Source organism: Rhinolophus sinicus, linkage group LG13 (genome assembly GCF_036562045.2).
Source record: "Rhinolophus sinicus isolate RSC01 linkage group LG13, ASM3656204v1, whole genome shotgun sequence".
NCBI lineage: Eukaryota > Metazoa > Chordata > Mammalia > Chiroptera > Rhinolophidae > Rhinolophus > Rhinolophus sinicus.
Genome location: NC_133762.1, coordinates 41,717,980 through 41,745,619, shown reverse-complemented (window position 1 = coordinate 41,745,619; position 27,640 = coordinate 41,717,980). Strand labels below are relative to the sequence as shown.

Genomic DNA, 27,640 nt, shown 5'->3' with positions numbered 1-27,640 from the left:
CCAGCATCATTTGTTGAAAAGACTTATTCTTTCCCCATTAAATTGTCTTACCATTGACTAACCGGTTGAAACTAATAGAACTAACAGTCAAAACCAGTTGACTATAAATATGTAGGTTTATTCCTGGATTCTCAGTTATATTCCATTGATCTATATGTCTGTCTTTATGCCTGTATCACACTGTTTTGATTATTGTACCTTTCAGTAAGTTGTGAAATTGAGAAGTAAGAATCTTTCAACTTCATTCTTATTTTTCTAAATTGTTATGGCTATTCTGAGTCCCTTGCATTTCCATATAAATTTTAGGATCAACTTGTCAGTTTCTGCAAAGAAGCTCAAATTTTGATAGACATTGCATTGACTTTATAGAACCATTTGGGGATTATTGCCATATTAAAAATAGGCAGTCTTTCAATCCATGAACATGGATATATCTTTCCATTTATTTAGGTCGTTAGTTTCTGTCAGCAATGTTTTGTGATTTTCAGTTTGCAAGTCTTGTGCTTCCTTTGTTTAATTTATTCCTAAGTATTTTACTCTTTTTGATATTATAAATGGAATTGTTTTCTTAATTTCATTTTGGAATTTTTCATTGCTAGTGTATAGACATGCAATTTGATTTTTGTATATTGATCTTATATCCTGCAGCCTTGCTGAACTCATTTATTAATTCTATTAGTTTTGGGTTTTGTTTCTTGTTTTTGGATTTTTTTTTTAATGGACTTCTTAGGATTTTCTACATACAACAGCATGTGATGAATGAATAGATAGTTTTACTTTGTCTTTTCCATCTGGATGCCTTTTATTTCTTTTTCTTGCTTAATTGCCCTGACTAGAACCTCTAGTGTAATGTTGGGTACAAGTGGCAAGGGCATCCCGTCTTTGTTGTTCCTTATCTGAAAGGGAGAGCATCTAGTCTTTAACCATTAAGCTTGATGTTAGCTATAAATTGTATATTATTTTTACAATAAAAAATTTTTTGACAATTTTTTAAAATTCTAATTTCAGTTTTTTGGGTGTTTCTTTTTAAGTGGATACCTTAGCAAAAATAAAACTTGCATCATTGCCTCTAGATCATGTTTGGGGGGAAAAAAAACAGGTGGGAGAAGAGCATAGTAGTGCTTATTTTTCCTTTCTGTGACATGGGCGTTAATATGGCTTCTTTAATCTAGGAGGTGGGCTCAGTTTAGCTTTAAAATGAGTCTATGTGAGATTTGACTGATGTCTTGAGTCTAGTAGGTTTCATTCAGTGAGTTTCTGTTGGGTGTCTGCTGTGTGCCAGGACCATTCTAATTATTGAGGGGGCAGCAAGGAACAAGTTAGCCCAGGTATCTGCTCTTATGATGTCTACGTTTTTGTAGATATGCACGTAGGAATTGGAATAGATTATATCAGTATCATTTATTAGTTGACTAAACTTTTATATAAATCATGTACTTGGTTGGCATACTGCAAAATGCATAATACCATACCTGTGTAAGGCTTAGGAATATATTGTAATTACAGCCATTTTTGTTATTCACATGAAGAGCTGGTCGGTAACCAGTATAGTATATCCATTATTTCAGTATTTTTGGTGCAGAACTTTTCTGCTATGTTTAAGACTCCTATGCCAGGCACTGTTTATTTTCACAGTTTAGTAGGGGGGATAATATGTAGAAAAGGAAAGAAGTGAGCCAACATTTACTTCGCACTATTTGTCTGGCACTGTGATGCTTTACTCCTCTTAATCCTGAAAATCCCTTTAAGGCAAGCATCATTAGTATGTTTTACCATGAGGGAGCTACTCAGAGAAGTTAAATAATTTTCCAAATGTCACACTAGTGGCATGTACACAATCATGATATGGGGTAGAAAGTGCCGTAATAAAAGATTAATGCAATTTTATATGAATTACAAAGAAGCAGTGATAACTCCCAGTTGGATTAGGAAAGAAAACCACCATATGAATTGGAAGGACTGGGATACCAAAGATGCCAAGATACGACAAATGACATTCCAGTTTTAGGGACTCATATGTATGCAAGGCCATGTGTTCTGAATATTTTCTTTGCAGGTGCTTAAAGGGAGCAGCTTGATGACCCTATCCCATCAGAGGTTTAAAACATGAGCATCCAACCTGTGATTGGATAAGATACCTTGAGGGGAACTTTGCTCAACCTTATCTAAGATGCCTCTGGTGTGCAGTGCTGTGGGCTACTGTGAGAAACGGGGCTAAGAAGGGCCTGTAAGGGCATGTATTCTAAAGTCACAGGAACTTGATGGGGACACACTTTCTAAGAATGTGTTTGCTGTGTGGCTGGCTATTTGGTGGACTGTGAGTGTGGTGAAGTCAGTGAGTTCTGTTCTTGGGATCCTCCGGTGTGGTTGTTCCACAGCTCTTAACCTTGGCTCGGGGTTCCTCCTTGGCATTCTTCAGAAACCATGAGGGAGTCAGACAAGAGACTAGATCCACAGCCCAAAAAGTGGTACTCATCTAGCTCAGGCGTCCACCAAATTTGGTTCCATATGGTGTGTGTCTGGCAGTTTTCAGAAATCAAATAGAAGGATGAAGGCTTGCTACCACCAAAGAAATTGCAGGAGAGAAATTCCCCCAGTGTTTTGAACAGCATTAAGAGCTGCCACTTAAACCAGCAATGATTCAGAAGTTTGGCTGCAGGAAGCATCTCACTTGCAGGGGAAGAAAACACAGGAGCTCTGTGGTACCAAAAAGACCTGGGTCACTGCATAAGCCCTCCCACTTCCTCACTTCATGTGAGGTCTCGGGCAAAGTGCTTAGACTGCTTAACCATTTAAAACCCACTCCTCTCAGCTTTTAAGTCCCCGAGGCACAGGGTAGATGTGAGGACAGAACAAGATTGTGTTATAGATGTGAACTGCTTGCACAGTGCCCAGCCCCATTGTAAGAACTTGATAAAAGGCAGCTGTTCTCATTAGTGTTCTTTCTTCCCTGAGAAAAGCACTATGATCTTTTAGGAGATTGAAAACACTGAGAGTATGAGTTTTTCTCTGGAGCTTCTTCCTTCAAAGCTACAGTTGTTAACTAACTCACGCTTTGGATCAGTCACCCTCACCTGCTTCATTTGTGATTCAGTCAGTCAGTTTCCTGCTTCTTATTTACTATTTAAAGCTCAGAATGGAATTAAAGGAGAACCGGCACGCATGTGCACATGAGGCGAAGCATGGCAGTTTTGGTACTGAAGGCCCTGGCAGAGTTAGGTAAATGTAGTTCTCATTTTCCCTTGAGATTCCCTCCTTACTCTAAGGACAGTATCTCTATAGTCTAGACTGGCCATGCCCCTGTATCCCCTTTTCAACATTTAACCAAAAATGGGCCAAGTAGGGACTTCTGTGGGGATCGTGGCTTAAGGAGTTTTGGTTCAAAGCTCTGAAAACCTCTTGCATGACCATGGCTCTCCTTAATGCTCAGTACTCCCTGCCACTTGCCCCCCTGAGCAAGTCATCTTGGATATCAGTGACATTCACATTTTTGTGGGAAATAATCAATGACAACTCTGACATTAATGGTTTTAAAATATTTCTCTTTTTCCCCCCTAGATTTCTCTTTCCTAAATGTCTTGACCAGTGTTCACAAGGTAAGCAATATGCGTTACTTCCCGTTTGCATGCCTTTCAAATTCTGTTTAGATGCAACAGACTTCTTCATGCTCCTTCCTACCATTCTAAAAGCTAAAACAAACCAAATTACTCCAGGGAAAACTTTGACATCTTTTATTTTTATCATATTTAATAGGCAGATTCTTCCAGAGTTTGTCTCTTAATGATGACAAATTGCCATGGCAACACCTGTCCTGAGCTGGCCTTAAATCTGCCCTGGCCTTCCAAATAATATCAGTGGATCAATAGGTGTTCCTGGCCTCTGGATCAAGATCTTGTTCCTCCTGTCTCATGAGTGCAAAGTATGCCCCAATAGAACCTTCTCCCTTAATCACCCCCTCCCCACCACCACTACATACACAGGGGTTTTTCACACCTCCTTGGTAACATTTAGAAAAATCCACCCATCCTGTAGGTTAGACTCAACCTTGCGTTGTCCTACTATCTGGCAACTCTGGAAGCAGCACTTTTTAATCATATTAGCTATGGTGCCTGGAGACCCAGAATAACTTCTGAATATCCTACAGTGGTGATAAAATGCTCATTGTTGTCAGAAGACCTGGGAGCTGCGCTTCCTGAGCCATCCCAGCAAGTAGAAATCAGACAGAAGAAAATAACTCGGTGTCCCAGCACAGTTGCGCCTGCTGAGCGCACTGCCCGTCCACAGGGAGCGGAGACAACAGAGCATACCAAAGCTGTTGTCTTAGCAAACAGCTGAGCTGGGTGCTGCACAGGGCGGGAGGCCAGGTCGCTGGAGGGAGGAATGTGTGTGTTGGACTGCTGCACCAGGAGTCTCGAGTCCAGCTTTGAGAGGCCTCTGTTGCTTTCCAGGCACTGTACCCCATCAGAGTGGAATGGGCCCACCCTCAGTATGCACCTCAGGTAGATGAAGGAAGATTTATGAAGGTTAGGATCTGATGACAGATTAGATGTGGGGCCTGAGTTGGAAAAGGGGTATCTAGGATGACTCCTAGGTTTCTAGCTGGAGAGAGCGGGAAGGTTTGTGGTACCTGTCTTTGAAATAGAAAATATAGGAGAAAACAAGCCCAGGAGCTAACCAAGGAAAGCTACCTGGTCTCAGATACATGTTTTGGAAGTCATGGTCAAAGCCAAAGGTATAGGCTATATATAGTCAGCTCCTGCCCATCACATTATTGCCACCCGAGTGTTCCTTGGCTCATTGGTATTTTCCCCCTCAGTGCCCCTCTGCTTTTTCTGCACATAAAGCACAGATGGTCAGGCTGCCCTGGCAAAGAGCCTTAGGGAAGTGCTCTGTCTTCACTGTCCACGAACCTGGGCCAGTACTACAAGACAAACCATTCTCTCTGGCACTTAGTAGGCATATTTCATTAACATTGCCTCCCAACCCTGTTCAAAGGTAACTTGTGTGATTTTATAAAGCTAGGGATGTACTCCAATCTGGACAGATAACCTTAAGGCCATACGCTGTTATCTGAACTCCAAGGGGCTTGTGGAGTGACTGTGCCTTGATAAATATCTTCCCCTGGCATCTGGGCCCAGGGGACTGTATGGACTGATCTGACCTGGCTGACCATGGGCATGGCCTGGCTGGGGAGGGAGCAGATAAAAAGCAAGTACAGTTGACCATTGAACAACATGAATTTGAACTGCGCAGGTCCACTTCTATGTGGATTTTTTTCCAACAAATACTGTAAATGTATTTTCCTTATGATTTGCTTAGTATTTTCTTTTCTCTAGCTTACTTTACTCTAAGAATACAGTATATAGTACATATAGCATACAAAATATATGTTAATTGAAGGCTTCCCTTTAACAGTGGGCTATTAAGTTTTGGGGGAGTCAAAAGTTACACGCAGGTTTTTTTTTGTTTGTTTTTTTTTTAAAGATTTTATTGGGGAAGGGGAACAGGACTTTATTGGGGAACAATGTACTTCCAGGCCTTTTTTCCAAATCAAGTTGTTGTCCTTTCAATCTTAGTTGTGGAGGGTGCTGTTCAGCTTCAATTTGTTGTTCTTTCAGTCTTAGTTGTGGAGGGCACAGCTCAGCTCCAGGTCCAGTTGCCGTTGCTAGTTGCAGGGGGCACAGCCCACCATCCCTTGCGGGAGTTGAACTGGCAACCTTGTGGTTGAGAGTCTGCGCTCCAACCAACTGAGCCATCTGGGAGCTCAGCAGCAGCTCATCTCAAGGTGCCGTGTTCAACCTTAGTTGCAGAGGGCGGAGCCCACCATGCCTTGCGGGACTCGAGGAGTTGAACTGGCAACCTTGTGGTTGAGAGCCCACTGGCCCATGTGGGAATCGAACCGGCAGCCTTCGGAGTTAGGAGCATGGAGCTCTAACCGCCTGAGCCACCGGGCCGGCCCTACATGCAGGTTTTTGACTATATGCTCCTAACCACCACTTTGTTCAGGGGTCATCTGTATTTCTTTTATCCTTGGAGATTTGGTGGCTCACGTGGAGGTGGGATCTGCCACCAGTAGACAAACACTTTATGTCCCAAGGGGAGCATATTACCTCCCTTTGCTCCTATTCATGAGTCAGGCTTCCTGACTCATTGCTTTTACAACAAAGGATTATTTTACAATAAGAAAAGGATGATATTTTAGTCCCAAGACGATGTGTTACAGAAATCTAAGGATTAGGAAATAACCTCAGTGCTTTTAAACAGCTAGCAAGGCTCATTATAATGCTAGCTTGAAAGCAGAGGCAGAGATATTTTACTATCATGCCCTCCTTTTAGAAGTATCTATAGGTAGATAAAAGAAGTGAACTTTGTTTCCTCCTGGGTTGGTGGAAGCCTTTAGTCCAGACTGGGATGGTCAAACAGACCTCAGAGATGTTTCTCTGGGCTCACTCACAGCCCAGACTGGGGAGACCTTGGCCAAATCTGGGTATCAACTCCTTGATACAAAGCAGAAGGAAGCTACTGGCCCAAGCTGGATGAAACCGCCCACCGTCCCCTCTTCACCCTGTGCTCTGGTTAACTGCTGTACCTGCCTCGCAGATGGTATTTCCTCTTGGCAGGTGGCAGTTTGCATAGCTGGCCTAAGGAATGCTAGAGATAATCCTTTTGCTTGTTTCCCTATAAAGAAAAGCCCCTTTTCTATGTCCAACTCCTGACCTAGAATCCCAAGCCCACAGGATTTCTCTACATGGTATTTGTTAGGCAGACAATACTGTGGGTAAGATGTCTGTTAGCAACCAAGATCCCAACCTTTTTCTGGGCAGGCCAGGCCTATGCTTGTAACATTGGTGCACGCCACTTAGGTTGGCATGTTGGCACTAGTCTGACTCTCTAGTTTCTTTTGCCCAAGAAGATACTACACAAGAGTCCTAGGGCCGTTATAGGTCTTTACTCAGCTTTTCCTGGCTCCTCACTGCGAGACCCACCGCAGCCATTCTTGTCTTCCACCCCTGGGACTCGCACGGATCTCTTGTAGGATCCGGCTGCCGTATCTACCATCTCCGGAATGTGCTGAGCCTTCTAGAACCTCTTCCTGCCTCCCCACTGTGCCACATTCTGGGCCTGGCCTCCTCATCTTGCCTCACTCAGTTTCCAGAGCCCCAGTCACTTCCTGTGGCTGCACCAGAGCATGGGGTTCTGGTGTTAGGCTCACCAGGCTGTCTTTCCTGTCTCCCCTGCAGCCTCCAGAGTGACCTTCCTAAATAGGAATGGGGGCACAGGCACCAACAGTGTCACCTTCATTAGGAGACTTCCCTGACATTCTAGCTGAGAATGGTCCATCTTATTGTTATAGCTTCTGAACAGAAAGGGCATGTGAGGAACCTTTTAAAACAGAATAAACAAAATGCTAACATATTTTCCATTTGAATTTCCAAGTCATGTGCTGTTGCTGCAACTAGGTCTTACATGGAGACCTTGAGGATAGGGGTTTTGAGTGTGATAGAAACTTTTAAGAAAATGCGATAATATATATTCCTGTATACTTGGATATGCACAGACTCTCTGAGGAAGCATACCCCAAATCTGGTTATCAGTGGTTGCCTCTGGGGAGGAGAACTAGGGCTCAGTGCCGCAGGAGGGAAGAAGAAACTTTGTACTGAATACCTTTTTGTACTTTATGAATTTTGTACCAAAAATACGTATATACCAGTAAGTCTTAGAAACCTTTTTGTGATAGCTGTCTGGTGAATGGGATTTGCTCAGACTTTTTTATGTAAGAAAAATTTGGGCCTGTGGGAGCCCCACAGGGTAGCTGCTTAAGCAGCTGCCTTGGGAGGTCAGGTTGCATGTATATTTTATTGCACTTGATTCTTTTGTTCATGTGTTCAGCAGATCTTTATCCAGTACCTGCTCTAACCCACATGGGGGATTAGCAAACGCTTCCAGAAGAGGTGCTATTCAGATTATCTTTGCCCTGAAGGAGTTGGGCCAACACAAAGGAGGGGAAGGAAAGCAGGAGTGAAGGGCCTGACGTGGCCAGAGCATACCCAGGGCATTGAGGAAATGCAGCATGGCAGATGGGTCAGGCAGGCCAAGAGGTTAAGATACTAGCCTAGCAGTAACTGGAACGCACTGAAATATTTTAAGTAGAGAAGGGATGTAATCAAATTGATGTTTTTGAAAGATTACTCTGACTGCAGGAGAAAGAATGATTTGTAGTAAAGGAAGCCTGGCAGTGGAGAGAATGAGCAGTGACCTAATAAAGAGAGTGGTGGTCTGAACAGGGCACATGGTGGCAGGGATTGAGAGTGGATGATGGATCCAAGAGCCGTTTAGCATTAGCATTGACAAGACCGAGAGGAGGACTCAGGTGCCTCCACGGTCCAGGTTTGGGGACCTGGGCAGGCAGTGTGCCTTTTCACCAAGCGACCAGAGGAGGCAGAGCTGCACCTACCACTTGGAAGTCAGGGAAAGCCATTGAGGAAACTCACCTTTGACTCCTTAGAGATCTCTCAAGTGCTGTGCAGAGGTAGATGGGCCATGTCTGCCTAAGGTCGACTTACTAGCTGAGCGCCAACAGACACCGGAGAAGAGCAGGACCTGTATCTCAGAACCAAGGACGCAAAAGATCCCAAAACAGTCCATCATCACTTAGGAAGCAGGTTCTGTGCTCAGCAGACAGGCTCTAACTCCTCATGGCTGCAGTCCCAGGCCCACCGCATAGCCTTTGTGTGTGCCCTTTCCACACTGTAACACGCAGCCATCGGTGTGAAGCGCCTAGTCCCTCTTCCCTGGTCATGAATGGAGTGCGTCCAGATGATTTATGAGATTAGATTCAGTCTTTAGCATTTTGGAATACTTTTCTCATAAGGACGGGTGGTGAGGGAAAGGAAGTATCTCTAACTTCTGCCTCAGAGCAGAGGCAGGCGCCAGGGGTCCTGGAAGTTGCCTTAAACTAGAGATGGACCCTCAGCTGAACCATGGACTCAGCAGCCTGGGCTGGTGGAGTGCACATGACTTCACTTCCTGCTGGTTGCTATGGCTGGGGCCCACAGGCCACAGCCGCCTCTGTCTGTCTGAGGAGTGGATCAGACCAGGCCCCTCCGTGTACATGTAGAAGTCCCATCTCAGGCGGATGCTCAGCTGATGGTGGTGGTGGTGGTGGTGGTGGTGGGTTTCATTTAATGAGTTCTCACTACCTGTAGGCCCTGTGGTAAGCATTTTACTGATAACCTGGAGCTAGGTGTTACTGTTCCGTCTAACAGAGCTGGAAACTTGGGCTCAGAGAGAAAGTGGAGCAATTTGCCTGATGTCACTCATTAGTAATTAGTGGAGCCCCAAATTCATACTCAGGTTTGCCTGGCCCTAAAACCCATTCTTTAATCTTTACATTGTACTATCTTTTTACATATAAGTCCTATATTTTAAACACCACCTATGCTGTTCAGAGGAACTTTTGTAGTTCAGAGAAGGGAAGAGAGCAGGGTGACATGAAGAGAGGATTGAGATGGTAAGGTATTAAGGAAGGTTTTAAAGCAGAAGTAAACTTTACCAAAATTAAAAGGTAAAGAAAGAGCTTAAGTGAAAAAAAAGTACAGAACAGTGTAGTGTGTGACAGTTTATGGGGAAAAAAATTATACACACATATTTACATATACTTTTTCCCCCAGCATATCTCTAGAAGAAGATGTAAGATTCTGATAACTGTGGTTGCCCCCAGGGAGGGGAACTAGGTGGCTGGGGAGGATGGGAATTTATTTTCTCTGTGAACTGTTCTGTACATTGTTTGAGTTTTGCCCTCAGAAACTAAATACAGCTAATTTTTTTTAAAGATTTTATTGGAGGAGGGGGAACAAGACTTTATTGGGGTACAGTGTGTACTTCCAGGCTTTTTTCCAAGTCAAGTTGTTGTCCTTTCGATCCTAGTTGTGAAGGGTGCAGTTCAGCTCTAGGTCCAGTTGCTGTTGTTAGTTGCAGGGGGCGCAGCCCAGCATCCCTTGTGGTTGAGAGTCCGCACTCCAACCAACTGAGCCATCCGGGAGCTCAGCAGCAGCTCAGCAAAAAGTGCCATGTTCAATCTTAGTTGCAGGGAGCAGAGCCCACCATCCCTTGCAGAAGTCGAGGAGTCGAACCGGTAACCTTGTGATTGAGAGCCCACTGGCCCATGTGGGAATCCAACCGGCAGCCTTCAGCATTAGGAGCACGAAGCTCAAACCGCCTGAGCCACCGGGCCGGCCCCAGCTAATTTTTTTTAACTGAACACTTGACTGAAGTAGTGTTAGTACGGAGTCTTCTGTACTGAATATTCATTATTCAGGATCCTATAATTACAACGTTATTTAGGAAAGATGAACGAAGCCTTCATAATTTAGAGATAGTCACTTATGAACTAACCATTTATAAAGCTAATCTCGACTAGTAAAAAGATTGATGATCAGCATTGAATTTTTTTAGGCACAGAATTGATGATGACACCTCTGAGAATTATATTACAAAATAGAATATAAACGTTTAAAATCTTAAACACCTATAAGTGAAACTATACAGAGGGTGCCAAAAAAAATGTACACACATTTTAAGAAAGGGAAAAACTGTATTAAACTTGTAATACTCAATATATACCCATAACAAAAGATAAATAGTCATATGTATACATTTTTGGGGCATGCCTGGTATTTAACAAAAAATTAGGAGGCAGCAAGATGCTCTCTACACATCTTTCAAAGTGGGAGATCAATAAAGTTTAAAGCTGTTAAATCAAGTTATAAAGAGTTAGTTGTATCCTTTAAAGATATAAAAGTTTTTACTAGAGGAACTAAAATTATTAATGTAACCATCCAGAATGTGGTAGTGAAGTGGGAGGAATTTAAGGGTATACCATCTTCCCCATCTGTCATACTGAAAAGTCAATAGACATTGTCTAAAGATGATGTTATAAGAAATAGTGATTTAGATCTGTTATTACAAAACAATAGGATAGCTATCATAAGAACCTAAAACAAACTATAAACCTAACACTTATCAGAAGAAAACAGAAGACAAAGAATGCAAAGATCATACCGCTAAAGGAAAAATAAAAAAATTAAAACAAAATCCAATATAAACAAGGTGACAGAACCAAAGTGTCATAAATATAAAAGGGATAAACACGTAAAAGGAGAAGTATCTCGATTAAACCAAAAAACAAAACCTAATGATACAATGCTCTGTACAAGAGAAGCATCTAAAACTTAAGGATAATGATAAAAGAATGGGCAAAGACATAACAGGCAAATGCAAACAAAAAGAAACATAATATTAACAGTTGAATTCAAGACAAAAAATTGAAGTCTAAGGGCAATTTTTAATAATAAAGGATACCATCTACAACCTGTCATGACTACTTCTTGCCAAATAATTCAAAAGAAAGCTTATATCCTTAAGCTATTACATTATTAAACAAATAACTTTTTAAAATAATGAATTTAAGAAATTAGAAAAAGAACAAGAATTTTTTTTAATTAGTTTATAATAAAAAAGATTGAATCTATAAGAGATCTAGCTGGTGTGTTAAGCAACACTATAGGGATGCAATCAGCAAAATTCAGACTGGAAGACATTTACAGGACATAGTTTTTCAACAAATAAATTACAAAGAAGTAAGGAGAAACTATAGACTGGCAGAGAATTATGCGAAGCACCAATGAAATGTGTGAACTTTGGTTCCTGGTTCAAAAAAATTAACTCTAAGAACACATTCGTGAGACAATCAGAAATTTGAGCACATGGGGGCTGGCCGGTGGCTCAGGCGGTTAGAGCTCCGTGCTCCTAACTCCGAAGGCTGCCGGTTCGATTCCTACATGGGCCAGTGGGCTCTCAACCACAAGGTTGCTGGTTCGACTCCCGCAAGGGATGGTGGCCTGTGCCCCCTGCAACTAGCAACGGCAACTGGACCTGGAACTGAGCTGCGCCCTCCACAACTAAGACTGAAAGAACAACAACTTGAAGCTGAACAGAACCCTCCACAACTAAGATTGAAAGGACAACAACTTGACTTGGAGAAAAGTCCTGAAAGTGCACACTGTTCCCCAATAAAGTCCTGTTCCCCTTCCCCAATAAAATATTTTTTAAAAAACTATGAAAAAAAAAAAAAATTTGAGCACAGACTATACTTTCCATATTAAAGAATTTGTTGTTAATCATTAATTTTTTAAAAGAGTCCTTATTTTACTCTACCGAAATATTTTTGGATGAAATAATAGAATGTCTGGGATTGGCTTCAAAATCATCCAGTGAGGAGGAGAGGAAAGGGGGAAAGGCTGGGGCATGGTATGGAAGAAATACAGTTTAGCCAACGTGTTGACAATTCTTGAAGCCTGGTGATGTGGAGACATGGGGGTTCACTGTACTCCTTTTTCTATTTTTGTATATGTTTGAAATTTTCACAATATTAAAAAGTGAATAAAAACGGCTGACTAACAAAAACTCAAATATTATGGCAGAAATGGTGTATATGCTATGATCATAACTATGTAAAAATAAGACTGTGTATGAAAAAGTTACTATAAATTTGTTGGCATGGTGGAATGTGGTAACTTCCCTGATTGCCAGATTCTCTGTAGGGTTACGGGGTTTTACTGCTATATTTTCACAGAAAGGTTGGGAGTGATCAAGGCCCACTCCACAACCTCTTTACATGGGCCACTCTTCCTTTCTGTATCACTGTGTGAATATCTATGTTAGCACTTATCTAGCAATCTTGGATCTGTGTGTGTGACTCCTCCTTGGCTGTACAGTCTGAGAATCTACTGGTTAGCGCCTGATAAATAAATGTCTGTGGTCTGAACTGGTGAAGGTCATTGGTACCAGTTCCTGATGAGGTTAACTACAGGGGATGTAGAAAGGGCCCTCTGATGAAGAAGCTCAGTATCCGCTGGAAAGCAGAATTAAGAAGAGGAGGTTAGGAAGTGTAACTGCTACAAGGTTGAAGCCATTCACTCTAAGAGGTGGCGGCAGGAGAAAAGGGAACAGAATGATGGCTGTGTATGTTGGTGCTGGGATCAGGAGTATCTACACAAGGGGGCACTGGAAGGGATGTTTAAGGGGAGGGAGCAAGGGCCCACTTTTATGTGAGCCGTCAGCCCCAATCAGGACTCGGAAGGCTGACCCATTTTTGGTTTTATTCTGCAGGCCTGGTGAGTAATGTGGTGTTCACCAGTCACACCACAGAGCAGAGACATCCTCTCCGTGTTCAGCTGCAGAGCCTCATCCGGGCTGCCAATCCTACAGCTGCCTTCATTCTTGCAGAAAACGGGATCGTCACCAGGTAATCTTATCAAGTTCACTTCACCCCACAGGACCAGGCACTTTCTCAGATACAGCAGATGCCCTCTGGCTGTGCCCCACAGGCTCTTTCCACTGTATCTAAGACCTGAGCATTTATAGAAGTGCTTTTAATGCTGTGTAAAAATCACCAAAGGATCCCATGTGTTGGTATTCTGTACTGTTTTACGATACTTTGTTTTGATGCATTTACATTTTCATCCATTAATGAATGGAAGTCAAGACTTTCTCAATGTTCTTGTGTTAGGATGTAACAAAAGTGGCATAGAGAACATAGAGAAATTATCTTTTTACTTTATGGACTTGGGTCCAAAAAACAAACTAAAAATAGAATCGGTGACTTCGTATGTGTGTATATATGTAAAAAGCAAATACCTGGTGGTATAGCAATTTTGTTGGCTCAATAAGGCTACTAAAAGGTGTGTACTTTTTATATAGTTCTGACTTTTTTTAAAAAAAAGATTTTATTGGGGAAGGGGAACAGGACTATATTGGGGAACAGTGTGTACTTCCAGGACTTTTTTCCAAGTCAAGTTGTTGTCCTTTCACTCTTAGTTGTGGAGGGCGCAGCTCAGCTCCAGGTCCAGCTGCCGTTGCTAGTTGCAGGGGGCACAGCCCACCATCCCTTGCAGGAGTCGAACTGGCAACCTTGTGGTTGAGAGGACATACTCCAACCGAGCCATCCGGGAGCTCAGCGGCAGCTCAGCTCAAGGTGCCGTGTTCAATTTTAGTTGCAGGGGCGCTGCCCACCATCCCTTGTGGGACTTGAGGAACTGAACTGGCAACCTTGTGGTTAAGAGGACGCGCTCCAACCAACTGAGCCATCCAGGAGGCAGCTCAGCTCAAGGTGCCGTGTTCAGTCTTAGTTCCAGGGGATGGAGCCCACCATCCCTTGCGGGACTCAAGGAATTGAACTGGCAACCTTGTGGTTGAGAGCCCACTGGCCCATGTGGGAATCGAACCGGCAGCCTTCGGAGTTAGGAGCACGGAGCTCTAACCGCCTGAGCCACCGGGCTGGCCTAGTTTTGACTTTTGAGCAATGCAAATATTTTACATATTCAAAAATTAAATCAAGGAGAGAAAAAACAGTACAAACAAAAAAAAGTTAATCCATCTGTACATTGAAGTAATAATAACCACACAGAGATGAAATAATTCAAGTAACTTTTGAACATAATCCTCTGTTAGAATCCTGATTCCAAACGATAGCACTGGTTAGAGAAGGGAGATTATAAATATGAAATAGGAAAGGTGAGGAAAAACCCTATAAATGTTGGATTTGAATTGGGGTACTCAAGGTAAATTCATTTTTTAAAAATGTCTATTTCCGAGCTCTTTCCATTGAAAGGGACAATAGCAATAAACACCCCTACCTCTAGATCTTGGTGTCTAAGTACCAATCCACTATAAAGTATCAGGACTCCTTGGAGAATTGGCTGATTGCAGGTCTAAGGCAGGGAAAGTTCAAGGTGAGCCTGGTACATTTTATGCCAAAAAAAAACAAAGATTAGTAGAGATATGTCAAAAGGATAAGGGAACTAGCTTAAGAAGCTCTCACTAGCCAAACTTGAGACAACTTGAGCATAAGAGAAAACGATGATAATAGAGTAAAATGAGTTCATGGTGATACTGAAAAAAAAACTGGGGAGGGGCAGGATGCTAACTAATAAATAAGGATTTCTAGAACTGGAAAAGCACCATTTTGTGACCTTGAGAATAATACTTAATTTAGGCAAGAATCATCAGTGGGTGCTAAAAGCAGCGGGTGACAGATTGTTGAGGAAAGGGATATTCACTCATCTCAGAGTATCACTCCCCAGACTACTTACTACTTACAAAGAGGAAAAAGTACCTTCACAATGGAAAGGTCTTGCAGGCATGACATTTACCAAATGATTAAACTCAGCAAGACCACTAATGGGACAAACTGACATCTTGTGCCTCTTGTCATGTGATGCTGCGGGAGGGACACAACATCACCTGGGTATTAATCTTGCCAAAAAATATTTAACTAACTCTAATCATGAGGAAACAACCAGACAAATCCAGGTTGTGAAACACAAGGCAGCTGACATATACTCTTCAAAAATATCAACACCGTGAGAAACAAAAAGAAGTTGGAGGAATTGTTCCAGATTAAAGGAAAAGAAAGATTATGAATTCAACGGGTGATCCTTGACTGCATCCTGGTCAGTACTTCTCCGCCTTCAATGTACATGTGAATCTCTTGGAGATCTTACTAACTTGAGGGCTCTGATTCTTTGTGTCAGGAATGGGCCCTGAGAGTCTGCTTTTCTAATGAGCTCCCAGGTGACACCCGTGCTGCCGATCCACAGTGTTAAACTCCTTGGGTGTGATTATAATATCTGTACGAGAATGTCCTTGTTCTTAGGAGATGCAGACCGAAGTATTTGGGGTTGAAATAACAGAAAACAAAATGTGTATGCAGATGTGCTTATATGTGTGTATGAGGACAGTGGAGAGAGGAAGCAAAATATTGACATTACGATTGATAGTCCTGGGCCAGCCCAGTAGCTCAGGTGGTCGTTGAAGCGCTGTGCTCCTAATGCCAAGGTCTCCTGTTCGATTCCCACATGGGCCAGTGAGCTGCGCCCTCTACAGCTAAGATTGTGAACAACAGCTCTCCCTGGAGCTGGGCTGCGGTGAGCAGCCAGAGGTTGGCCTAAGCTTCCATGAGCTGCCACGGGCTGCTGTGTCCTGCATGAGTGGCCGGTGGCCAGCATGAGCGGCTGGCGGCCAGCATGAGTGGCCGCAGCCATCGTGAGCGGCAGGCAGCCGGTGAGAGCTGCCGTGAGCTGCTATGAGCAGCCAACCGACTGCCTCAGCTGGGGGAGCGCAAGGCCCATAATACCAGCATGGGCCAGGGAGCTGTGTCCTACACAACTGGACTGAGAAATAATGGCTTTAACCAGAGTGGGGGAGAGGGGGAGGCGGAAGAAGGGGGCAAAAAAAAGATTGATAGCCCTAATTAACCTGGTTTTTTTTCTGTACATTTTCAAAGGAATGAAGACATTGAGCTGATTCTCTCAGAAAATAGTTTTTCAAGTCCTCAGATGCTGCGATCTCGATATTTAATGTATCCTGGCTGGCAAGTATCATTGAAAAGTAGCTAAGATGTCTTTGTAAACCCAATGATTTATTTATTTACAGAACAAAAAGAGAGAGAGAAAGTGAAAATGCCCAGTGTGCTCTATGAAGGTGACAGTGGCAGCTGAAATGGCCTGCCACGCCCCAACAGCTGCTGGCCTTCCCAGGAGCCCAGTGCTCCGCGTCTTGGGCTCCAAACTGGGAGCCTTGGTGATGTTGACTCTTAGGGAGACATCCATTGGGCACCAGGCACTATGGTAGCTTGTGTTTCCTCTGGCCTCTAGTGAGGGTAAGGTGCCTGGCACGGAACCAAGGAGTTATAACCTTCCCAGGTGAGAGAGTCGCTTCTGCTAATACAGTCAGTCCTCTAGGGTTCCCACCTGACAGGTGGGTTTTCTGCTGATATGGCCCAAGGGATGTTTCTTCTCTGCTGGTAGCTTCCCAGCCTGTGAACCTCTTCTCCAGAGAGGAGAGGAGAAGGAAAGAGAGTACAGAGTGCATTGTAATCATACTAATACCACAGCATGTGAGCAATTACACACATTGTTGTAAGCCCATGCTCCAGTACAGTGGCCACTAGTCACATTTGACTATTTCATAAAATGTGAAGGAATAAATCAAATGTAAAATTCAGTATTTCAGTCACATCATACTTTTTTTGAGTCATATCTCACTTGCTTAAACAGTAAATAAGTAGATCGTTCCTTTTGCTTGAACAAGACAATTATGTCTCCTAAAAAGAAACAGATGGACTTCTGGGGTGAAACCCTGTTCTCCAGTGGCTGCAGCTACTGACCCTTTTGCTGCCCACGCCTCAGGCCTGGGCCTGAGACTCCTGCCGTCTCACCTGGTCCCTAGGGAAGCACCCATTCTCCAGTCCATACTGACTGTTTCTGGGCATCGTGCACATGAATCGAGCTCAGGGCACAGACTTTCCTGGAGGTAGATTGATCCAAGAGAATGCCAGGTATGAGGGGTTCATTAGAAGGCTCTGCGAAACTAGAATCTGAAACCTTCCCTTTATCAGGAAGATCAGTCCTTGTAGAGAGTCAGAAATGGTGTGGCCTTGAATTACCCGTCAAGCCCTCCTTTTTAAGTCTCTTCCTAGGTATCAGATAATTTAATCTTTTAACAAGATAGCAGCCATCAGACTCCTTCCTACTCATCCCTATACATTACTCCCCTCCCTCCCTGGGTCAGGGCCACCACCTCAGAGTGAACACGCTTTACTCCAGAAGGTGCTCGGCTCTGTGCTGTGCAAATTCTTCACCCTTCCCCTCCCAGAGCCCTCTCTGTTCTCATCAGCCCTGTCCTCACCTCCCCTGATAGAAAGGCTTGTTTCTGGTCTGGGAGGAAACCTTTCACTCTTCCTCAGCCCCTCCAAATTCCCCTAAGGATTCAGGGTCTGAACACAGAAGCCAGAGAAACCCATGATCTCCAGATGACTTGTTTGGATGTGGGGCGGGCAAAAAGAGCCTGATAGTGATGCCTCCACCTGACTTTAAGAAACCACAAAGAGTGAGATACTGTCGACAATATAAAATTCAAAACTAGTGCTATTTTTAAACAGAAGAAACTAATGAGAAAATACAGTAGACTGGAGGAAAATGTTTGCATCAGATGTGGCAAAGCGTTAATATTTGAGATGCTTGTTTAGGTATTTAAGAAAAATAACAGTCCATATAGATGCAGACAATTCACTTAAGATCAAGTATAGATGGCAACCGTGGTAACAGAATTCCATGTCAGTAATGTTCCAAAATATAAAATGAAGCCTCGCTGTTATTTTGATTGATACTATTTAAGGAAAAAAAAAAATTATATATATAGTAATCATTGCTGGGGGGATTGTTGTGAAACTGGAATACTCATCTAATGCCAGAGGTGTTGTAAATTATTACCGCCAGGATGGTTACACTCTTTCCAATCATGGGCATTCATCTGAAGGAAATAATTCAAAAGAAGAAATGATAATTCCATCACTTTGGAAGCTGGGTAATGGGGGTTCATTATACTACCCTCCTGTCTTTGCATGTTTGAAATTTTCCATAATAAAAAGTAAAGTTTTTTAAATGCTCTGAATGTGGCCATATTCTTAATGAGTCTGTGGCAAGCACTGTATCTACTGAACTCAAAACTGAGAAAGTAGAGCAGAGATGCCCCAGCCCTGTAGTTCCTTCTGGAGAGAGTGTACACATCCAAATGTAGTCTGCTAAGCGGCCCTCAATGATAGTGGGGCGTAGCTGGAGCCTTTAGGAGGGTGGGAGGGGGTCCTGGGAAGGAGCTGGAAGGGTACCAGGACGGACCCCCAATCTCAGGTGGGACACTGGCCGGCCTCACAGGTAGATGGGGTCTTTGACTTCAGGGAACTGCTAGTCTGAACAAGGTAAAACCTCTCTGCTCTAATGGGGCAACCGTGCCCCCGTCTCAAGATGAAAGAGCCATACACACATTTAAATAAGTGTTTCATTCACAAAATTGCATACAAGTAAGTACTTCAAATATGATAGGATAAATGATATGTAGTTCATCCCAAAGTAGTGTATAATAACACTCAAAGCACCAATTACTTGTATTTATTATTATTTTAACCTTTTAAGGTACGAAGGTAAATTTGATGCTGGATCAGTCTTTCCACTAATGGTTCAGATCTGCGTGTGGTTTGGTCGTCCCTTGGAAAAGACTCGCTTTGTGGCCAAGTGTAAAGGTAAGCCTTGGCTGGGACATATCCCAGACCCTGGTAAGAGAGTTCACAGTCATCCTTGCTTTCTGGCACTATTTTATTATTCTTTGTGCTGTCTCTTTTCCTCACCATTTGGGTCCAAAAACAGGCAGAAGGATTTGAGAACCCAGGAGTCCTCCACCCCTGGGAATAGTGGCAGAGCCAGTGGGGAGGAACTAGTGGGGATAGAACCTGTGATCCCTGGACCCTCGAGTAGGGTCCCTTCCCAGTCCCTAACCCTCCAGTTGTGCCACCCTGAACTTGGCCTCTGCCCCCAGATGGATGACAACTCTGTTCTCTTCCTCCACCAGCAATTCAGTCCTCCATCAAGCCAAGTCCCTTCTCTGGAAACATCTACCACATCCTGGGCAAAGTGAAGTTTTCAGGTAATTGAGGGGTTGGATCTGGGAGTCCTACATTATGAAGGTCATAGCTTCCAGTGCTGCTCTGCAGATCACTGATGCCTCTCAGACTCTCTCTAAAGAACCCTCCCCTCTAGACCTCACACCATTGGGCTTTTCCAGTCCCCCTATCTGCCAAGAGCCCACCTTTCTCCAGGTCCTTTTGCTCCATAGTGGAGGACCTGTCCTCCTTCCCCTAGAAGGCCTGCGCAGGGCTTCTCACAGCTCTTTGACTTCCTTTTTCCAGAGATTCGCACCCAACCCCTCTGGAACCATCCATGGCCTCCTCCTAGACTTCTCACCAGGAGCTACCCCAACGCCAAACTCTCCCGCTCCTGATCTGGTTGTCATAGTCTTTGAGCCTTCCCCTTGCTTTCTCCTCCATTCTACCCAGGAGGCCTGTTTATCAGCCTTAGACCTCTGGAGTCCTCAGGACCTGAAGTCTGTCTAGGCAGGGAAGGCCTCAAAACAAGGAGTTGGTCAACTCAGCACTGAGGAAGGGGAGACTATTCCAGAGGAAAATCACAGCACGTGCTGTGGACCTCAGGCATAAAAGGCACATTTCAGGAACCAAAAAGGGTTTACTGTGACTGGGGCCTAGGAGGAGGGAGGGAGTGCATCTGTTAGGGTGTCTTCAGCTGTTGTAACAGAAAACCCCAGCTCAACTAGCAGGTGTAGCTACATAACAAAAAGTCAAGAGGTCATGCCGCATAGCACCAGGACCCAGGTAATGTGTGCCTCTCTGTGTTCTCCCATTCTTGGTGTGTCGGCTTGTCCACTAGTACCCACCCATGACGGTTGTCAGATAGCGCTGCAAGTCTAGAGGTCAAATCCATGCACCGTATCCGGCCAGTGGGAGAAACCGGCTCTTCCTGTGGTTGTCTATTGGTGCAGACACTTTTGCTGCTGCAACTCCTCCCAGTTCTTCAGCAAACTTCTCTCATTGGCCAGGATTGAGTTGCCATGCCTTCTGGGACCCATGACCATGGGGAATTGATATTGAAGAAGAGAGGGATGCTGGACAGGCAGCCATCAGTGTCTGCTGGAGGGAGCCAGTGGGAGTTTTTAGCATAGAACCATCTGGGTTCAGATGGGAAAATTAGATGACGTAAGCTATAAAAAAGAATCTTTCAAGGTCCTTAACCCATTACCTTTGGCCTCAATTTTCTTACTGAATCTGAAACTTTGGCGTCTTTCCTCAAGCCCCTTACTCAAGCCCACTTCCCTCGGGCTTCAACAAACAGCCACCCACCTGCTTCGAAGGTCTTTAATGCCTATGTCTTACCTCTCCCCCATCATCAGTTCCTTTTCTTCTTTGTTTAGACCTCTCCTTGACCCCTTGTTCAAGGTTAACCTCTCCTTGTTCTGGTTCCCTTTATCATCCTGCCTTTTAGGGGAACCTTGCCCTTTTCTCATGTCTCCAGTCAGTCATAGCTCTTAGCTTCTCAGCTTGTAAACTTGGTCACATCTCCTGTTACCATCCAGGTGACGCTCTTGCAGCACTTGTACTGCTGACATGCCCTCCTCCTTTGGCCTTTTAGGCTCTGCTGAGACCTCCCCCTCCATCTTCACCAGGAGGGCTTTCCTCATGTAATCCCCTTCTGGGTTAATGGTGACCGCCTGCCTGGTCACTGAATCGGCTCCTCCCTCTCTTACTTCATACTTTCTAATTTGCCACCGATTGTGTCAGTTCTCCCTCCTACATACGTCTCATGAATCTGTCCCTGACCATAGGCCCTGTGTCAGTCTTCCTGGAGCTTTATCCTTTCGGGGCAGAGTTTCAGGGATTGACATGTATCCTCCTTGCAGACTCTGAGAGGACCATGGAGGTCTGCCACAACACTCTGGCCAATTCCTTGAGCATCGTGCCAGTTTTGGAGGGACCCACACCACCACCCAGCTCCCGAGGCACCCCTCAGGACAGCAGTGGGCAGCAGGAGTGTTACCTCGTGTTCATCGGCTGCTCCCTGAAGGAAGAAAGCGTCAAGGACTGGCTGCGGCAGTCAGCTAAGCAGGTGGTTTCTGAAGCCCAGACAGACCTGGCCACGATGTGACTAGCTCACCCTGAGGGTGCCCCCCTCCACTGTCTCCCTGGTGGCTCCCCACTAGCCCACTTCCACAGACACTTAGTGGGAGGCAGCCACGCAGGGCAAACTCAAGGCAGACTTATTCTCACAGCCATTTCCAATTGTACTTCCAAAGGCAGACTGGAGTTACGAGGTGGCTTAACTAGGACCTGGGTTGTTGGATGTGGACCCTGGGTCAAACTAGGGTACCAAACTCAGAATGCCTTTTCTTAGCTGAACCTAATTCAAAGGCTCTCCTGTGTTCTGAACCCAGATTCTCCTATTCTTGGGCTCTCTCTCTAGAAAGGAGAAACAAAGGTATTCTTAGAGCCGTTTGTAAACCAAGATTCCAAGCATGGATAGCAGTGAGCCCAGGGCCCTGGAGACAAGTGCAGGGGAAAAGGAGGCTTGCCTGTCTGGGCCTTTGCACACAAGCATCTTTAGCCCAAATCTACAAAGGAAAAAAACCCCACCCTGGAGTTAAAACCTTCAATACTATGCGAGCTTTGGGTGCTACGCCTCTTGGCACAGTCTCAAGGCTTTAGCTCATCCTAGAACTCTGGAAATAGAATTGGCTGGGGCCTCAGTCCATTGTAGATGTCGATGTTCAGTAGGGACCTGTTTTTTTAACTGAGGAATGGCTGCCTGTTGGTTGTTTCTTTGTCCAAGTCACCCACATAAACTAGATGGGGCATGTCTGTCATTGGTGGGGCTTAAGATTGAGAATCTGCAGAGGTAGGAACATGCCTATTTGCAGAAGCTCTGATCTCTCCTCTCTCACTTGCTCCCCCTGGCACACAGGGCTCTGTAACGGGAAAGGGATCTTCTCAAGGGGCAAACAGGCAGGATATGGTGTCCAGGCCATGACAACACGTGTGCTTTCCCCTCCACTGGGATCTTAGTCATGTAACTGGCCCCTTGAGCCCCCCCCCCCCCCCGCCCATCAGCTGTGTAGGCCACTGACCCCTCCCTCCATCTGCACAGAAGCCTCAGAGGAAAGCCCTGAAGACCAGGGGAATGCTGACCCAGCAGGAGATCAGGAACATCCACGTGAGTACCCTGCCCTGGGGCTCAAGCCCCTCAGTGTCCCAAGACTGTCCAAGGCTCATGCAGCTCTGTCCTTTAGGATTCTCTGGTGTTACCTGGGCCTGAGATTGAGGAGAATCAATGGCAGTGGGAAGAACGTGGAGCCCTGCTGTGTCACCCTGTTCAAGCAGCTGAAGAACTCCCCCCATCTCTTTGTCCTAGATAAACCATGAGGGTCCAGGAAAAACTCTCTGGATCCAGAAGCTGCTCATGGGAAGGCTGTGTGGAATCCTGAGGGCTTGACAAGCCCTCCCAGCCTCTGCCCCCATCCCTACTCCCACAGGGGCCTTATCCTGGTGGGCTTTAGGACAGTGCAGCCCCAGCATGGGCTGTGTCACCAGTCCCAGTAATGAGCAGGTGGGCAGGGAAGCACTCCAGGAGCCCCTGCTTTGGATGGGAGGACAGCGCCTTCATCTCCAGGCCCTATAGGACCCGGGCAACCCTGGGTGCTCCTGGGCAAGACGCTGGGCACCTCAGAAGGCAGACCTTGTGGTGTGTGTGCCCCCAGAAGCAAACCTTGACCACAGATTTGAGTGCCGGTAGTTTATTTTGGAAATGATTCTAAGAGACACCAGTAGGGAAATGAAAAAGTAAGAGAAAGAAGGAAGGGGAGACAGCCAACAAAGAGTGTTATCTAACCGGTACCACTGTGAATAACGAGCCTGATCCCATTAGAAATTCCCAGAGCTCTTTGCCAGAGGTGGGGTCCTTCCGTCAGTCACGCTTGAGGGCTGCTGGGGGTAGGAGGTGTTGATTCCCTGGCACATAGCCTGCCATGGCTGTCTTGCTAGGGTTTGTTTTTGGTTTTTAATTATTTTTGTTTTTAATGAATGAGTGAATGATACAAGTGGTCAGATAATTCTGATAGGACTCTTTTTTTCCTACAGGTGAAACGTCACCTAGACCCCCTACCTGCAGGCTACTTTTATAATGGCACCCAGTTTGTCAACTTCTTTGGTGACAAGACTGATTTTCACCCACGTATCCTTGGAATCTGGGGCAGCAAGGCTGGGGGGATGTGGAAGTGTATCTGTAAAGAGAGTGTCTGCTAAAGTGGCCAAAGCCCAGCCCCAGGAGCAGGCTGGGTTCTGGGCACACACAGCAGGTCACAGGGGCGGACTTCCTTTTGGCCTCTTACGGTCGTTAAACTTCGATTTCTCCTTCATTCAGGGATTGGTAATGTTACTCTGTGGGTCATAGTTTAAATGCAGCTGTGGTAACATCCTGAATTCTGTGGTCATTGGGGTCATAATTTACATGTTGGAGACTGGAACTGATGACAATAGTGAATCTGTGGAAAGGTGCATGGGGCGCTGCCGTGTGCTAAGGAAAGCGGAAGGGCTCAGTTCTGACACCTAATGCAAGACTCGGTGCCAACCTGTCACATTCTTTGTAGCGATGCTGCTGCCAGTCTATAAAAGAGCCCGTCAGGTACCCTCTGTGGGCTCAGAGTCCCCACGTCACCTGCCCACAGATCCCTCTGGACCGGGGCGTGCTCCCTCGTCCTCCAGGCTCGGGGCTGTCTTCCTTAATGAGATGCTAGTCATGGACCAGTTCATGAATGACTACGTGGAAGAAGCCAACCGGGAAATCGAGAAGTATAACCGCGAGCTGGAGCAGCAGGAGTATCACGACCTCTTTGAGCAGAAGCCTTAGAGGAAAGCTGCAAAATGTCTACTCTGGAGATGGACAAAACGGGGTGTCTTGACCTCGGTTCTCCTAGAGGTCCCTCCCTGGAGGGGCTTTGTTCTCCTTGGCCTTTGTGTGCTGGCTTGAGTGCATGTTGTCTTTATTCTTTCTACAGTGCTGAAGAGCGTCACCTGCACCACTGATTGGGGGTGGGGGGGTCCTCATGGCGGATGAGCAGACAGGGACGGTTCTGCGTGTGTGGCTGGCAGTCCAGGACCTCTGGGTCTCTGATAATAGTGTCTTCTTTGGGCTGCTGAAGCACTGTGTGAGGGTGGGGAGAAGCATTTGGATTAAACAGAGGAGCTGCTGGGATGCAGAAAGAACCCTGGCTGCCCAAACTGAGGCTGCCGTAGGCGTCACACCTCAAGACACTGCCCCAGAAGAGCCCTATCCCCCAGCGCCTGCCTCCCTGGTCAGGCCTCTTGCATTGAAGGAGCTGGCCCTGGGCCCAGTCCTGGGGGGCACACAACAAGCCCTGCCCAAGCCCAGCCCACAAGAGCCAGCCGCTTGGACTGAAACCAACAGTTCTAAAATGAAGGGATTTCCCTTACCGACTAAACTGAGGGAAAGGCATGTTGCTTTCCAGAATCATGTGGCTTTTGAATTGACACAAGCAGTCCCCTTTGGGACTGGCTTTGAGGTCCCCTCATGGCATCACTCCGGTTTCCCTAATTCAGAGGCCGGAGTAAACCTGCTGCTCAAGCCTCCCTGGCGATACTTTGCCTCACTGTTGAGGGGAGCATCCTGCAACATCTTAGTTTTAGTCCCTGATCACTTGTGGGACGTCCTCAAAGGGGTTCAGTCTCCAGCACTCAGCCGTCCCCTAAGCCTTGCCAGGGAAGGCCTGATTTTCAGCCACAAACTTCAGGAAACTCATGCTCCCAACCATTGTTGCTGGCCCTGAAATTGTTTGGTTCCTGAGGACCAGGAATTTCAAAAACTTCCAATATCCAAATTAGAATTTGTTCCAGTGGCTTAGTTTTCAGCTGGACCATAAAGCAGGGGAGAATTCTAAGTAGTCCCATGCATGACCTCCAGGATTCGTGTGGGAGAAGGGGAGCTCACAGACTGTGATACTTAGGTGATGTCTGCTAGGACGTTAGCACCTCATCTGCCTAGATTATAAATGCTTTCTGAATTTCACATGTTTTTTTTGCATGCCTTAGGAACAAGCACATAGGCGAAACTAGCAAACTTTCCAGTAATGTAGTGGGGGTTTTGAAAAATGCCCCTAGCGCAGAGGAGAGTCAGAGAATAGATGGAGCACATGTGTCTGTGTGCCTGGTCACAGAGGCCTGCACGCAAGCAGTAAAGCAGTTGTTACAGGCTTGTCGGTAACATGTACTTGTATTAGAAAAAAACAATTTGTATTCAAAGCCAAGCGAACAAAATTCCACATACCATTGGATTAGAAACTGCGTGAAGAAAAGCTTCTGAAAAGGCCATGTGCTCCATTCCCAGCTCCCAAAGCTGCTAGTGACAAGGGCCCAGGTGTGGAGCCCAAGTCTGGGAGCCCCCGACTTCTGGCTGGCCAGAGGTTGGGGTCCACAATGGGCCTGCCTCTGCTCCAGAATCAATAACATAGGTCTTAAGTGCAATTGATTAAGTAAGCAATGAGTTACTGTAGCTTCCTTTAGCTCTGCCGAGCTCTTTTTAAAAACTCAAACTTGAGCAGCCTTAGAAAAGTGGGGGTGGGGGGGTGGGTCCATAGATCATTTCCTCCAGGTGGGTTGCTGTGAAGTTTTAAATTAAAGCTCCAGATCTAGGAGCTTAAGCCATTTCCTGGCTGCTGCACAAGAGTTTTTAAAGAGGGGTCGGAACCCGCCCATAACAGCGGGTCTTCCCACTGCGTGGGGCTGTACTTACGTGGTGGTCTTGGTTTCTGACCATTGTCCATAGAAATGCTCTCTCACCAACTTGCCCCACTGTCCCAATTCCTCTCCTCTAAGAGGGAAAACTGATTACCTCAACTTGAATATGAAACTGTGACTGAAAAAAGTCAAAACATTAAGAAGTTTAAAGGCCAAAAGGCAAAACTGGCTGAGGCCTCTTTAGACGCTCCTCAGCCTGCTCGGGAGTGTGAAGGGGCACATAGGTGAAAGGGCATTCCTTGGGGCGCACTTTTTATGCCCCTGATGAAGAGGCACACTAGCAGTGCGCAGCGTGAGCTCCTTGAGGACTGAGGCCAGGAGGATGCCGCCTCCCCGCACTGCACTGCCCCTTCCGGGATCTGCGGGGGCCCCTGGGTTCTGACTGTGAAATTTAATATCCACTTGATTCCTCCGGGTGAGCACTCCAGGTGGAGGGCTGGGGGCTCAGCTGTCTCCAGAGGAAGGGCCCTAACACTGTGTTTTAGATTTTTACCTGAGTGGATACCAAGAACCCAGCAAAGACATCAGGTGTGGGTTCCTAGGGACAGTCCGGCAACGTCCTCCAGGGGCTTACGTGCTTTTGCCAACTTTCCTGTTAGCAGCTTCAGTTTTATATCGTCACCCTGAGTGAGAGTGAGAGTGTTGAAGTCGCTGAAGTTATGGGTCATCTTACATTTTGATGTGGGATTTATTTTTATTTTTATTTTATTGGAAGGATGCAGAAATTGGACAAAAGGGATCACCCTAGGAAGGGATCGCTAGCGAGGAGTCCAGTTGGCTCCGCCAAGCCCTGGGGGCTCTCTGACCCAAGGCCTGGACACTGGGCCCTGAGGGTCACAAGAAAAAGTTCCCTCCTAAATTCTATTAGGATTTTGGAGAATTTTTGCACAGTAATAAGCTCTGAGTTGCTCTTCAGGCTTCTCAAAAGGGAAAAGTTAACTCAAAGATTGTAAACTATGAAGTATTCCAGCCATGTTGCTGACCTAGATGGATAGTTGTACCTCAAAAAGTAGGTGAGAAATGGCTTCCTCATTGTCCCAGGTTGTCAAATACTAATGACAGAAGAAGAGCTCACTTATGTGCCAAAATTCACTTTTATACTAGTTTTTCAGTGCTTTAATATTTGTAACTTAAATTTTAAAACTCACATTTACAAACACTACTGTAACTTCAGTGAAACTGAATTGTGTGATTGAAGCTTTTTGCTTATAGTATTTATTACACTACTTAATTCAGTAAATATATAAAAGTAGCCTTCAATTTATTTTTGTATTATTTTACATGTTTTTACCTGCAGTTGTGTATGTGAATTTACCTTGGTAACTGAGATGTAATGATGCTAAGGACCAATAAACTATCACTGAACAAGCAAGA

General features: G+C 45.3%; 1 protein-coding gene across 5 annotated transcripts in view; it reads left to right on the top strand.

The window, feature by feature from the left end:
• Positions 1 to 27,640, top strand: part of DNAAF9 (dynein axonemal assembly factor 9) — a 116,835-nt gene extending 89,195 nt beyond the window's left edge. For 3 of the 5 annotated variants that reach the window (XM_074318062.1, XM_074318060.1, XM_019733763.2), the window contains 9 exons: positions 3,559 to 3,596; positions 13,171 to 13,306; positions 16,346 to 16,432; positions 19,032 to 19,138; positions 19,465 to 19,539; positions 21,364 to 21,569; positions 22,605 to 22,670; positions 23,594 to 23,687; positions 24,250 to 27,640. In XM_074318062.1, the coding sequence (XP_074174163.1) occupies positions 3,559 to 3,596; positions 13,171 to 13,306; positions 16,346 to 16,432; positions 19,032 to 19,138; positions 19,465 to 19,539; positions 21,364 to 21,569; positions 22,605 to 22,670; positions 23,594 to 23,687; positions 24,250 to 24,362 (922 nt within the window). In that variant the 3' untranslated portion in view covers positions 24,363 to 27,640. Of the gene's footprint in view, positions 1 to 3,558; positions 3,597 to 13,170; positions 13,307 to 16,345; positions 16,433 to 19,031; positions 19,139 to 19,464; positions 19,540 to 21,363; positions 21,570 to 22,604; positions 22,671 to 22,746; positions 22,996 to 23,593; positions 23,688 to 24,249 lie in introns of those variants that run through there. The other 2 variants (XM_074318061.1, XM_019733761.2) reach the window with 2 other exon arrangements.